The 14,333-nt window shown below is 38.1% G+C and overlaps 1 protein-coding gene across 29 annotated transcripts in view; it reads left to right on the top strand.

Moving 5' to 3' along the window:
• The window catches only part of MGA (MAX dimerization protein MGA), a 136,123-nt gene that overhangs the window by 51,357 nt on the left and 70,433 nt on the right, over positions 1-14,333 (top strand). For all 29 annotated transcript variants that reach the window (XM_059704652.1, XM_059704749.1, XM_059704646.1 and 26 more), the window contains 3 exons: positions 1,860-2,805; positions 4,299-4,377; positions 4,518-4,613. In XM_059704652.1, the coding sequence (XP_059560635.1) occupies positions 1,860-2,805; positions 4,299-4,377; positions 4,518-4,613 (1,121 nt within the window). The remainder of the gene's footprint in view (positions 1-1,859; positions 2,806-4,298; positions 4,378-4,517; positions 4,614-14,333) is intronic.

Here is a 14,333-nt window from a genome sequence, read left to right as displayed (position 1 = left end):
TTCAACATTTTAACTGGAAGTGAAAGTCTTCTATTGAAGGATTTTTAAGTAAGGTCAAGATCTTAAGTTGTACAAGGAACAAGTAACTACACAGTAATGTAAATGATTGCTTATGCATATTTGAGATAAATGAAAGTTTTACAAAGACAGTGACTTTAATTGAGTTAGTGAATAGTTCGAACACATCCTTAAGATACATTGGTACAGTTTATATGCTTTTAATGGTTAATTGGGAAGAGTGGGAAACTAAAAAAATGTTTGTGTTTTTTGAAGACTTATATAAACTCAATCAGCATGGGTCATATGTACTTGCCTTCAACTACCCTACCTTTTTATTTTGGAAGAATTAATGCTAGACTTTTTATACTGAAAGTGAGTTTTTCAACTTTAAAACCACTTGGCAATAACATTGTGAATATACTAAAAAGGTACTACTGGAATGTACATTTTTAAATGGTGAGAGTGAGAGAGAGAGAGAGAGAGAGAGAGTTATATTTTATGTTACGATTTTTTTAAAATATATTTTATTGATTTTTTACAGAGAGGAAGGGAGAGAGAGATAGTTAGAAACATCAGTGGGAGAGAAACATCGATCAGCCGCCTCCTGCACATCTCCCACTGGGGATGTGCCCTCAACCGAGGTACATGCCCTTGACCGGAATCGAACCTGGGACCCTTCAGTCTGCAGGCCGACGCTCTATCCACTGAGCAAAACCGGTTTTGGCTATGCTACGATTTTTGTCTTAATTTTTAAAAAGGAAAAATCAAGCAGGCAGCTTGTAAAGCCCTTCCTGATATTTAGTGCAATTCTTAATTGCAGCTGACATTTGTTTGCTTTTATTGGCAATTGTTAATCACTGAAGCTCTCTTGAGTTTGATTTTGGTTCAGTGCTAGTTGACTTTCAAAATTGAGTGTATCTGAAAAATACTATCCTATATAATAAAAGAGTAATACGCAAATCGACCGAATGGCAGAATGACCGGTCGCTATGATGCGCACTGAACACCTGGGGGCAGACGCTCAATGCAGGAGCTGCCCCCTGGTGGTTAGTGCACTCCCACAGGGGGAGTGCCACTCAGCCACAAGCCAGGTTGATGGCTGGCGAGTACCATGGCTGTGACAGTAGCTTCTCCCGCTTCCGAGGCAGAGCTAAGGATGTCCAATGGATGTCCTCCGAGGCAGAGCTAAGGATGTGCCTATGAGGAGCGGGCCTAAGCTATCAGTTGGACATCCCCTGAGGGCTCCTGGACTGCTAAAGGGCACAGGCTGGGCTGAGGGGACACCCCCCCGCGGCGCCCCCCCCCCAATGCATGAATGTGCACCGGGCCTCTAGTTAGGAAAATAAGTGTTATAACTTTTTGGTTTAGTGATAAGAGGGTTGTTTGTTAAAACTTTGCTCTTTATGCCCGGCTGATGTGGCTTGTTGTTGAGTGTCTACCCATGAACCATGAGGTCACGGTTTGATTCCTGATCGGGGCATATGCCCGGATTTTGTGCCCGGTTTTTGGGGCTTGATCCCCAGTGGGGGTTGTGCAGGAGGAAGCCAATTGATTTTCTTTCATCATTGATGTTTCTGTCTCTCCCTCTCCCTTTCTCTCTTGGAAACCAATAAAAAATATACATATAAAACAAAACAAACAAAAACTTTACTCTTTATTATATATATACTTTTGTGAGAAATTGACAGAAAATATAAAAGTGTGATGTTGATAAAGTGCTTTTGAGATCCTTATGTTCTACAAAGTGTTTCTCTTACAAAATCTGATGTTACTTGGTTTTTAAAAACCTTTTGTTTCTCTTCTGAGTCTTATTTATGGAAGGACTGCCCTTTTTAACCCTCCCTTCCCTGTCTCTCCAGACATGTTGCCAACAATTTTGAAGACAGTACCCATGTAGCATCACCAGTAGACCCAAATGGAAATTTCAATGTTGTCATTAAAGAGGAACCTCTAGATGATTACGACTATGACCTTGGTGAGTTTCCAGAAGGGGTCACTGTGAAACAGGAAGAGACGGATGAGGAAACAGATGTATACTCAAACAGTGATGATGATCCTATATTAGAGAAACAGCTAAAGAGGCACAATAAAGTTGATAACCTAGGAGCTGACCATCCGTCTTCTAAATGGCTACCAAATAGCCCATCAGGTGTTGCTAAAGCTCAAATGTTCAAATTAGACGCTGGAAAGATGCCAGTAGTTTGTCTGGAGCCCTGTGCTGTCACCAAAAGCACAGTGAAGATTTCTGAGCTCCCTGATAACATGATTTCTACATCTCGGAAGGATAAATCTATGTTGACAGAATTAGACTATTTGCCTACGTACATTGAAAATTCCAATGAGGCTGGCTTCTGCTTAGGCAAGGAATCAGAAAATGGTTTTAGAAAATATTCACCAGATCTCAGAGTGGTACAAAAATATCCTTTACTTAAAGAGCCTCAATGGAAATATCCTGATATTTCTGACTGCATGAATACAGAAAGAATAATTGACAGTTCAAAGAATTCACCTGGGGACTCATTTTTAGCAAAAGAGGACTTGGGCAGAAAGAAAGCAACTATGCTTAAGATTGCTGCAGCTTCCAAGACTGTGAATACTAATCAGAATGCCCCTACAAATGTCAGTGGAAAAAGAGGAAGGCCACGAAAATTGAAACTCTCTAAGGCAGGGCGACCACCTAAAAACACGGGAAAATCTTTAACTTCTACCAAGAGCATTCCTATGGGCTCTGGGAGTACCTTTCCAGATGTGAAGCCTGATCTGGAAGACGTGGATGGTGTTCTCTTTGTTTCCTTTGAATCGAAGGTAAGATTGTTATTTCAGCATTCTTTCTAAGGCCAAATAATTATTATTGAATTGTATACTTGGCTGATAACCAATTTACAATCTAGTTTTTGTGAATGCATCCATTATGTGAGGAGGATGTGTGCATGGGGAACTGAGTGTCTCCAAAATGTTTGGTTTAGTTAATAGGTGTCATGATCTTTTGTGTGAATGAACTTAAAAATTTATGTCTACCTTTTGAATCTTAGAGGGAAGGCATGTGTGGGTGGGAAGAGATTAACCAAATAATTTATATGCTTATATGCATAACCCATGGACACAGATAATAGTGTGGTGAAGGCCTAGGGGCAGGAGGCTAGTGCGGGCTAGAAGAGGTCATTGGGGGTGCGGGGGAATGGGATATCTGTAATGCTTTCAACAGTAAAAATCTTCAGATCGTAACTGGAATTTTCATTATTATGGACTTTAAAAAGCCATAAGTACATGAAAAGTTTACTAACTTTTTTGGGACACCTTACCCCCTGATTTTTTTTTTTAATATATATATTTTTATTGATTTCAGAGGAAGTGTGAGAGAGATAGAAACATCAGTGATGAGAGAGAATCATTGATCAGCTGCCTCCTGCATGCCCTACACTGGGGATCAAGCCACAACCCAGGTATATGCCCTGATTTTCTGGTCCACAAGTCAAAGTTCAACCACTGAGCCAAGCTGGCTGGGCTCCCCAGATTTTTTTTGTTTTTTGCGTTTTTGTTGTTGTTAGTCCTCTGAGTATATTTTTTCCCTTTATTTATTTTTAAGAGAGAGAGAATGGAAGGGAGGAAAAGAGGGGGATGGCGAAGAGGGGGGAGGAGAGAGAGAGAGAGAGAGAGAGAGAGAGAGAGAGAGAGAGAGAGAGAGAGAGAAACATCAATGTGAGAAAGACACATCCATTGTTGCCTCCCACATGCGCTTTGACCAGGGCAGGGATCAAACCTGCAACCCAAGTATGTGCCCTTGACCTGTAATCAAACCCGAGATCCTTTGGTGTCTGAGCTGGTGCTCTAACAACTGAGCTATACTGTCCAGGACAATCCCCTGATTTTTATCAGGAACAGCAGAGTGCCACTGGAGAACCACATATTAATGGTCTTATTAATTATGCTGTTTTACACATCAATGGTTTCTTTATTTTACTCCTACATTTTAATTAGATTATTTTTCATTTAGATTTTTATAGAAGCCTAATCTGTAGTTCTAAATTGGCTACACAGAGGTTGAATGCTTTCTACTGGGTCTTAAGCTACCTTTATGTAGCCTATCTTTATGTAAACTTTAAGAAGTCTTTATGCAAATTGGCGTAATATAGTTTAGATCAGTTAGCTGAATATATTCAGATAATTTGCTTTTTCTTCTGATTATTAAAGTGATATAATATTTAGAAAATATCAAAATGTATCAAAACGAAAAATGTTTCTGGTTTACTTTTAAACTTTTAGAAGTGATATGAGCTACATTTTTGTTTTATATATAGGAAGCTCTAGACATTCATGCAGTTGATGGGACAACAGAAGAGCCTTCTAGTCTTCAGGCATCAACCACAAATGACCCAGGTATTATATAATGATATAAAAAGAGATATATTTGGGGTTTGGCTCTCGAAATGAAATATGCAATGTTCATTTTTCTGTAGTACATACGTTTTTCTGTAGTACGTACTATTCTACTTTATCATTATTTGTTTTCTGAATAGGTTGCAGAGCAAGAATTTCCCAGTTGGAAAAAGAATTGATAGAAGATTTGAAAGCCTTGAGGCATAAGCAAGTGATACATCCTGGTCTTCAAGAAGGTAATCCTCCTATATAATAAAAGGCGAATATGCAAATTGTCCCCTTGGGAGTTCGACTGACTCGGAGTTTAACCACTCGCTATGACGTGCACTGACCACCAGGGGTGGCGCAGAACGAAGGAAGGCCACGGCCAGCAGCTGGCAGCCAGGGGAAAGAAGGCCCTGATCGCCAGCCAGGCCTTAGGGACTCTACCCGTACATGAATTTTGTGCACCGGGCCTTTAGTATTTTCTAAAAAAAAAAATTTTGTTCTCTTTCTCCTTTCCTTCCACTCGCTTTCCCCTCTTATGCCCTGTTTCTCCTTCCTCCCTTTTTTGTTTTACCTCCTTTCCCTGCATCCTTGATTTCATTTATTTTCAGTGCCTCTCTTAACTTGAATTTTTCTCTTTTCTCCCTCCATGATTTTCCCACTTAACTTAAAAACATTTCTAGGTTTTTTATACCCTAAGAGAAACCCTATTCTGTAGACACTGTCTCATCTTTGTGAAACATATCTTATACATTAAAAAATGTATCATAAGAAAGTGGTGTTTTCTCTTTGCTTTTTTATAATACAGTATTTTCCTCCCTATGTCTCATCTTTTAAATTTTGGCTGCTTTTGTTTTTGTGAGGTTTTTTTTTTGGGGGGGAAGGTCCTATATATTTTTATATGCTTAGTAATACATTTAGGTGTATAAATAGAATATTTTTTCTCATTTTGTGGCTGCAGACATTTTATATATTATATGTATTGCTTGGGACTCACTTTAAATTTTTCATTATTATTTGTTTTGTTGTAATAGATTATCTTGGCCTTGATTATGTTGCTAAATCCTTTTTCTAAAATAGTGAAATCTATTACACTTACTGCTGTTGTAGTAACTACTGATTTTTCCATTTGTAATGTAAATAAAAGATTGTAAGCCATGTCCCAATTTTTAGTTTCTTATATCTTTAATTTAAAGTATGCTTCTTGGAGTAGTTTATTGAGTTTTTGATTGTTAGTCCATTTTCTTTTCAAAGCACTGTCTGGCTGATTTATATTATGTGGTAGATCATTTATTTGAGAGTGTAAGCATTATTTGCTAACAAACAGAATGTTGACTTATAAAATGATCATTTAATTTCTAAATCAAATGGTAATATTTGAAGAACTTTTGCTTCACTCTGTTGATGGTGTGATATTAAAGTGTGCAAATCTCAATGCAGGTGGACTGGGTACTATGGATTTTAATGGACAGTTGCAGTCATATCATGTTAGGCTTGAGTGATAGCAAATAGCAAATAACATTTGCTATTGTTTATTGTCAGCTTTCACTTCTGCTATTTTCTCTAAATAATATTTTCTTTCTCCTATCAGTTAACTTACCCTTTAAGTTTATTTCCCCTCCTACTTACACTTTTCGTTAGTTATGTAGTCTGATAATGTATAAATAACATTTATGTTGTGTTTTTGTAACCTAATTTCAACATATGATTTTTTCTTAGCTCTAGAGTTGAATATGTCAGTGATCCCTACCAGTGTTTTGCTGTGGTTTGTTTGCCTATTATTTCCTTGGCTGAGATTTGAGTTTTTTCCTTTCCTTATAGACATTTTGAGTCAAATCTAATTTTTTCCTTTGTGTAAAGGAGCTTCAAAGTCAAATGCTTATGGAAACTAAGCAAGAAACATAAAGTAAAATTAGCCCGGGTTCCAGGTGCCAGAGGGAAGCCGGTACTGGCAGCTGGGGGAAGGAAGGCCTACTCTTGCACAAATTTTGTGCACTTTGCTTTTCTACTAGCTGAAAAGTTTTATTTAGAAAATGAACACTTAAAAATATTTTTGACTTGAAAAACTTGCAAAGCTTTTGGAGCTTGTTTTGAAATTTTGGAAGAAATGTAAATTAAGCCAGAGGAAATGTTTTTATTATTATAGTTGCTAAAATAAAGTTTTGTTTTTAATTTTTTAAAAATTTATCTTTATTATTGTAAGTATTACAGATGTCTGCTTTGGTTTTTGTTGTTGTTTTCCCCATTGACCCCCCCACCCCCACACCCCCCTACTCCTCCCAAGCCTTTGCCACACTATTGTCTGTGACCATGGGCTATGCATATCCTCCTATATAATAAAGAGCTAATATGCAAATGGTTGTCATGCCGTCACGCTGTAACAGACACTCAACACTGGGTAGAGAGGAATGGGGACCAGCCAGGCACAAATGAGCTCACGAGAGAGGAATGGGGATCAGCCAGGCACAAATGAGCTCATGAGATAGGAACGGGGACCAGCCAGGCTGCGGCCCGGGAGAGGGACAAGCCGCCCGCCCCACGGTTCTGAGTGCTAGTGGCTGCACCTGCGCCTGTGACCCAGCCAGGGAGAGGCACAAGTCGCATGCCCCGCGGTCCTGGGCGCCAGCGGCTTGGGCTGCAACCCGGGAGAGGGACAAGCTACCTGCCCCGCGGTTCCGGGCACTAGTGGCTGCACCTGCACCTGCAGCCCAGGAGAGGGACAAGCTGCCCGCCCAGTGGTCCCGGTGCCAGCGGCTGGGGCTGCACTCCAGGAGAGGGACAAGCTGCCCAACCCATGGTCCCAGGCGCCTGAGGCTGTGGCTGGCCCAGGTGAAGCCGGCCTGGGGTCTGGGTGCCTACGACCAGCCAGAGGGAGGGAAGCCCTGGTTCCTGGTTCCTGCGACTGGCTGGAGGAGGGAGTCCTGGGTCCCGGGTGTTGGGTGAGGCAGAGGTGATTAGGGGCGATCAGGCCAGCAGGGGAGCAGTTAGGGGTGATCAGGCAGGCAGGCAAGTGGTTAGGAGCCAGTGGTTCCGGATTGTGAGAAGCAGTCGGACATCCCCCGAGGGGTCCTGGATTAGAGAGGGCGCAGGCCAGACTGAAGGCCCCCCCCCCCCCCACGTATACGAATTTTGTGCACCGGGCCTCTAGTATGCATATAAGTTCCCTGGTAAATCCACCCCCCTCCACACACACACCCACCCCTACCTTCCCTCTGAAACTCATCAGTCTGTTCATGGTTCTAGGTCTCTGGATCTGTTTTGTTTATCAGTTTATAAAATAAGGCTCTTAATGTTGTTTTTCACAGTACTATATTTTTCTGTCTCAAACTTTTTTACTACATACAAATTGAGATTTATTTTTTAGTCAACTTGCAATTACGATGTTTTTAAACTTTTAGAAGTATTTTTTGTTAAAGCATTTCTATTTCATTGCTACTAAGTCAGTTTTAATTCTGTCAATTTGTAAATAAACCTTTTATTTTAGGTAAATTTTAGATTTGCAGAAAAATTGGGAACGTAGTACAGGGAGTTTCCTTGTACTCTACAGTTTCCTCTATTATTAACATCTAACATTAGTGTAGTAGTACATTTGTTAGAATTAGTGAGCCAGTATTGATATATTATTATTAAACTAAAGTTCATACTTTATTCACATTTCCTTAGTTACCCTTTTCTGTTCCATAATCTCATGTAGGAAATCACATTACATTTAGTAGTTATGTCTCCTTAGGATCCTCTTGGCTGAAATGTTTTCTCAGACTTTTTTGTTTGTAATGACCTTGACGATTTTGAGGAGTATGGGTCAGGTATTTTGTAGAATGTTCTTCAGTTGGGATCTGTCTGATATGTCATGCTTAGACTGGGTTATATGTTTGTGGGAGGAAGACCGTAGAGATAATGCCATTCTTATCTCGTTATATGAAGGTTACATATTACCAACGTGATTTTTGTCACTGATTTTTTCCATGCAGTACTCTTTGGAAGGAAGTCATTGAGTAGGAAGTTTGCTCCACTTTCTTGAGGGTTAAGTATCTGCAGAAATTATTTGGAATTGTTCTGTACCAGAGAGTTGTCTTTTCTCCTCCATGTTTTTATTCATTCACTTATTTGTATCAATACTAGAGACCCAATGCACGAAATTCGTCAAGGGAGCTCGGCCCTTGCAGCCCCTTATAGCCTCGGCCAGCCCTTGCAGCCCTGGCTTCGTTCAGAAGTTGTCCGGACAGTGGTTCTGCTGTTCAGTCTAATTAGCATATTAGCTCTTTATTATATAGGATAGACTCATCAATCTTAATGTTAAATTTCTTTGTGACAGTCTTTTCAGAGCTCTCTGCCTCTTTTTAGTTATTAAAAAATATTCTGGCCCGGCCGGTGTGGATTAGTGGTTGAGCATTGATCTATGAACCAGGAGATGGTGGTTCAATTCTGTCAGGACACATGCCCAGGTTGCAGGCTCGATCCCTGGTGGGGGGGGCGGGGGGGGGCGCATACAGGACACATCCGATCAATGATTCTCATCATTGATGTTTGTATCTCTCCCTCTCCCTCTCTCTGAAATCAGTTTTAAGAAAACATAAAAAAATATTCTGAATATAGTGCTAAATGGATAGCTAGATTTTTTATATTTATCTGCTTTTCTGTTCTTTGTTGGCTATTTACATAGATGTTTTCTCCTTCAGTGTGTTTTTGTGGATGCTTTATATTTCAATAGATTTAGCTAGAGGCAGGCTTTTTTGCTACAGTTTATTCCTACCTGACTTTGAATCTAAAGATTTTTTTCTCACTTCTATCTTTCTGGGTTTTGTTGTTGTTTTTTTTGCAATGGATATATGATAATATATCTTTATGATATATTGCTAAAATGCCCAAAAGTCAAAAACATTTAGGAGTATCATTTTGTTTAAACTGTCATATGTGGAAAGGATTTTATTTTGGGGGGGGGGGATATGCTTTCTATGAGTTATTTAACTATCTTATTTTCTGTAAGTTAAAGTTATTCATATGAAACCAACTACGTTTAGGTCTCTTGTATATGTTACTTGGGGAAGGAATTTTTTGCAGGGCAAACATTTCAGGATAGCCTCGATAAGCTAAATTGAGAATTACTTTGAACAGTGTTTTTGTGTCATTGGCCTCTACTTTTAGGGCTTTAAAAAAATTAATGTGTATATTTAAAATAAATGTGATTTTTTTGTTTGTTTGTTTTTAGGAGTTGGTATCACTTTTGGGAGAAGGTAGCAGTTGTAAATACAAGTTAATGCAGAAAAGAAAATATGTAGGAAAAACAGTTTCTAAATTTATTGTATGGGTCTAGATTTTGCCTGCCTATCAACTTGGTTGTGTGGTCCATTTTAACAACTTAATTCTTTTTTTCCTACCATTAATGTAGTCAGCTGTTCTGGTAGTTTTTATCAATAATAATAATAGAGTATTTTCTTTTTTCTTCTGAAAGCACTATAGTATTTCATTTTATTCTTTGTTTAGGATTCAATTCTCAACTTGAATTTCTTCATATCTTGCTTTCTGGTTCCACTCTGCCCTCTCTTCCAACCTTTCCTAGTTAATTCCTATTTATTTTAATTTAAGAATTACACCCCCTGAAAACGTTTACCAGATTACTGATTCCTTTGGGCTTTTCAATTATCATTTCTTTTTGTTTACATCTCATAGAATTTATTTATCCTATTCTAACTACTAATGAGTCCATTGGAAAAAATCACAAAAAGGCTCCTTGAGGTCTGGGAAATGTCTTTTTATCACCATCTGTATTATAGAGTATTTCACAGAGAAGGTTTAGTAAAATTCTTAAACCATAAAACCCAGTGTGATGGGTTGATATTTATTTTACTGATGAATAAACTAAAGCTAACAGAAGTTTAGACCAAATATAAGATTAGAAACCAGTTGTTTTGATTCATAATCTTATTTTCTCCCCAGTTGATATAGAAACATGAATAAAGAATGTTTCAGTTATGTTAGTTTTACTCACATCATGTAATTAAATTAAATTAAATTTATTTTAAAGACTGAAATTGCAAACTAAAACACAAAAGCTGTCTTTTGTTCAGATAAGTTATATGTGGAGGATACATACTAGTAAATTAACCATAAGAATTTGTAATTTACCTAATTAATGTCTTTACCTTTTAGGCAACTAGCACAATGTAAGCTTTTTATTGGAAACCTATACCTATGACTTTTAATGGTTATTTCTTTGACACTTAATACTTTGAATTCCTTTTAGCTTCAATTATGTTAAAATTTTAAGTTAAATATTTTCCCACTTAATATGAAGCTAGTAATTCATAAAGGAGTAAATCCAAATTAAAAGATTGTCACTAGTAATAGAAACATGCAAATTTAAGAACAATAGGATATAATTTTATACCAGTAAGATTGGAACAATTTTTAAAGTTCAGTGATATCTTGCACTACTGGAGTATAAATTGAGAGTAATTTGGCACTATCTAGAGCACAGATTCCCAGCTATTGCATTTTTGCACATGGTGTTCCATAATTATATGACATGTATGCTCTTAATATACTGATGTTAGAGTGGCCAGGCAAGACCAAGGGAAATTATTAGCTATAGAGCTGGTTGCCTCCAGCCACTGGTTGCTTTATTTATTCTAGTGTGTTACATAATTATCATTTTCTTATACGCCCTTTAATAACGTTAAGTTAGGATTCTTAGTTGCAAACATCAGAATACACTCTACAAATTAAATAGAATATAAATTTATTATTTTTAAAATTCTTTATTATTTAAAGTACTACAAATGTCTTTCTTTCTCCCCATTGACCTTTCCCTGGCCCCTCCCACCCCCCAGCACATGCCCTCACCCCCCTAGTGTCTGTGTCCATTGGTTATGCTTATGTGCATGCATACAACTTCTTTGGTTGATGTCTTACCTGCTTCTCTCCCTTCCCCTCCACTGCCTTCCCTCTGATGCTTGACAGTCTGTTTGATACCTCTCTGTCTCTGGATCTATTTTTGTTCATCAGTTTATGTTCATTATATTGCACAACTGAGTGAGATAATGTGGTATTATCTTTCTCCGACTGACTTGGCTTAGCATAATGCTCTCCATGTCCATCCATGCTATTGCATATGGTAAGAGGTCTTTCTTTTTCACAGCAGCGTAGTATTCCATTGTGTAGATGTACCACAGTTTTCTAATCCACTCATCTTCTGATGGGCACTTAGGCTGTTTTCAAATCTTAGCTATTGTAAATTGTGCTGCTATGAACATAGGGGTGCATATATCCTTTCTGATGGGTGTTTCTGATTTCTTGGGATATATTCCTGGAAGTGGGATTACTGGGTCAAATGGGAGTTCCACTTTTAATTTTTTGAGGAAACGCCATACTGTTTTCCATAGTGGCTGCACCAGTCTACATTCCCACCAGCAGTGCACAAGGATTCCTTTTTCTCCACATCCTCGCCAGCACTTGTCGTTTGTTGATGGTAACCATTCTGACAGGTGTGAGATGGTACCTCATTGTCGTTTTGATTTGTAGCTCTCGGATGATTAGTGACTTTGAGCATGTTTTCATATGTCTCTTGGCCTTCTGTATGTCCTTTTTCAAAAAGTGTCTATTTAGGTCCTTTGCCCATTTTTTGATTGGATTGTTTATCTTCCTTTTGTTAAGATGTATGAGTTCCCTATAGATTAAACCCTTATCGGATATATCATTGGCAAATATGTTCTCCCGTGAAGTGGGCTCTCTTGTTGTTTTGTTGATCGTTTCTTTTGCTGTGCAGAAGCTTTTCATTTTGATGTAGTCCCATTTGTTTATTTTTCCTTAGTTTTCATTGTCCTAGGAGCTGTATCGGTAAAGATATTGCTACAACATATGTCTGATATTTTGCTGCCTGTGGATTCTTCTAAGATTTTTATGGTTTCCCGTCTTACGTTTAACCCTTTTCGGTCCAATCTCGAGGCTGACTCGACAGACCAGTCGCTAGGATCAGGTCCAACGTCAAGCAATAAGAACACTAAAAAGTTCAACATTCAATCCCGTCAATTAATTTGGGCCAGACAGTTTGAATTCCAAAAATAACATTGGACCGCAAAGGGTTAAATCCTTTATCCATCTTGAGTTGATTTTTGTGTATGGTGTAAGTTGGTGGTCTAGTTTCATTTTTTTGCGTGTATCTGTCCAATTTTCCCAAAACCATTTATTGAAGAGACTGTCTTGACTCCATTGTATGCTCTTGCCTCCTTTGTCAAATATTAATTGAGCACAATGGCTTGGGTCGATTTGTGGGTTCTCTGTTCTGTTCCATTGGTCTATATGTCTGTTCTTGTGCTAGTACCAGGAAGTTTTGAGAACAGTGGCTTTGTAATATAGCTTGGTATCTGGTATTGTGATCCCTCCAAGTTTGTTCTTTTTTCTCAGGATTGCTCTGGCTATTCGGGGTCTTTTTTGGTTCCATATGAAATTTTGGAGAGTTTGTTCTATGTCTGTGAAATATGCCGTTGGTATTTTAATGGGGATTGCATTGAATCTGTAGATTGCTTTGAGTAGTATGGACATTATAATGATAGTGATTGTACCAATCCATGAACATGGTATAGAATATGAATTTATTAAAGAATATCAGATGTCTTACAGAATCTCCTGAAAGGTCAGAGAAACAGATTGTACCAATGTTAATGTAGTCAAGAAAAATACTCAAATTACATTCCCAATCTGCTCATACAAGCAGTCTCACAACATTGGACAGTCACCACCATTGTCAATGTGGACACTGAACACAGTATACTACAGCTAGGATCTTGGTTACTTTTATCTCTAAAAGTTCTGACTTTGGCCAAAAACTGTCACTCTCATTTACATAATTCTACACAGTTTTTCTTTCCTTATGGTGCTCTCTTATAAATTGAAGTCTTTTATGGATGCATCTGATTTGCAAAACCCATGTCTCATGTCTGCACATAAACTGCAAGAGAAGTTGGAAAGGCCCAGCCAGCATGGCTGAGTGGTTGAATGTCGACCTATGAACCAGAAGGTCATTGGTTCGGTTCCCAGTCAGGGCACATGCCCAGGTTGCATGCTGATCTCCATTAGGGGGTGTGCAGAAGGCAGCCGATTAGTGATACACTCTTATCATTGATGTTTCTATTTCTCTCTTTCCCCCTTTCTCTCTCAAATCAGTAAAAATATATTTTTTAAAGAAGAGAAGTTAGAAAGTAGTTTTTCTAATACCTGTCTTAAAGAGGTAGGAGTTATAGTGGGGAAAAGGAGCAGTTGTATAGGAAGGGTGTTAAAAATATATTGGGCAAACACAACATTCAATACAATTGAAAGACCAACTTATGCTATTATATATCATCTCTTCTTCTGGTTAAATGGCATAAGGAAAAGCTATATACATTAGAGAAAAGCTTTCATACATGGTCACATGTGTGATGTACATCCTTGTAGGTCAGTGGTTCTCAACCTTCCTAATGCCGTGACCCTTTAATACATACAGTTCCTCATGTTGTGGTGACCCCCAATTTCATTGTTACAAATTGAACATAATTAAAGCATAGTGATTAATCACAAAAACAATATGTAATTATATATGTGTTTTCCAATGGTCTTAGGTGACCCCTGTGAAAGGGTGGTTCGACCCCCAAAGGGGTCGTGACCCACAGGTTGAGAACCACTGTTGTAGATGCTATACAATTATACTGTAGCATTGTTTATAATAGTTAAAAATAAGAAACTATCTCATTGACAGAAGAATGGTGAATAAATTGGAGTATATTTATAGTCTGGAATAGTGTATAACAGTGAAAATAAATGATTGAGAGAGATCTGTCAACATGGACAAATGTCAGATGTAAATTGTTAAGCAAAAAAAGTAAAAGAATACATAAAATAACTACTTTCCCAAAAGATTGCCTCTTTAACCTACAAATAAGTCATAATATTTATAGACTCACTAAACATAAATATAATTAATAATAACTAGAGGA

The sequence above is a fragment of the Myotis daubentonii genome, chromosome 1 (genome assembly GCF_963259705.1).
Source record: "Myotis daubentonii chromosome 1, mMyoDau2.1, whole genome shotgun sequence".
In the NCBI taxonomy this organism is placed as follows: domain Eukaryota; kingdom Metazoa; phylum Chordata; class Mammalia; order Chiroptera; family Vespertilionidae; genus Myotis; species Myotis daubentonii.
This window is presented reverse-complemented; position numbering and strand designations above follow the sequence as displayed.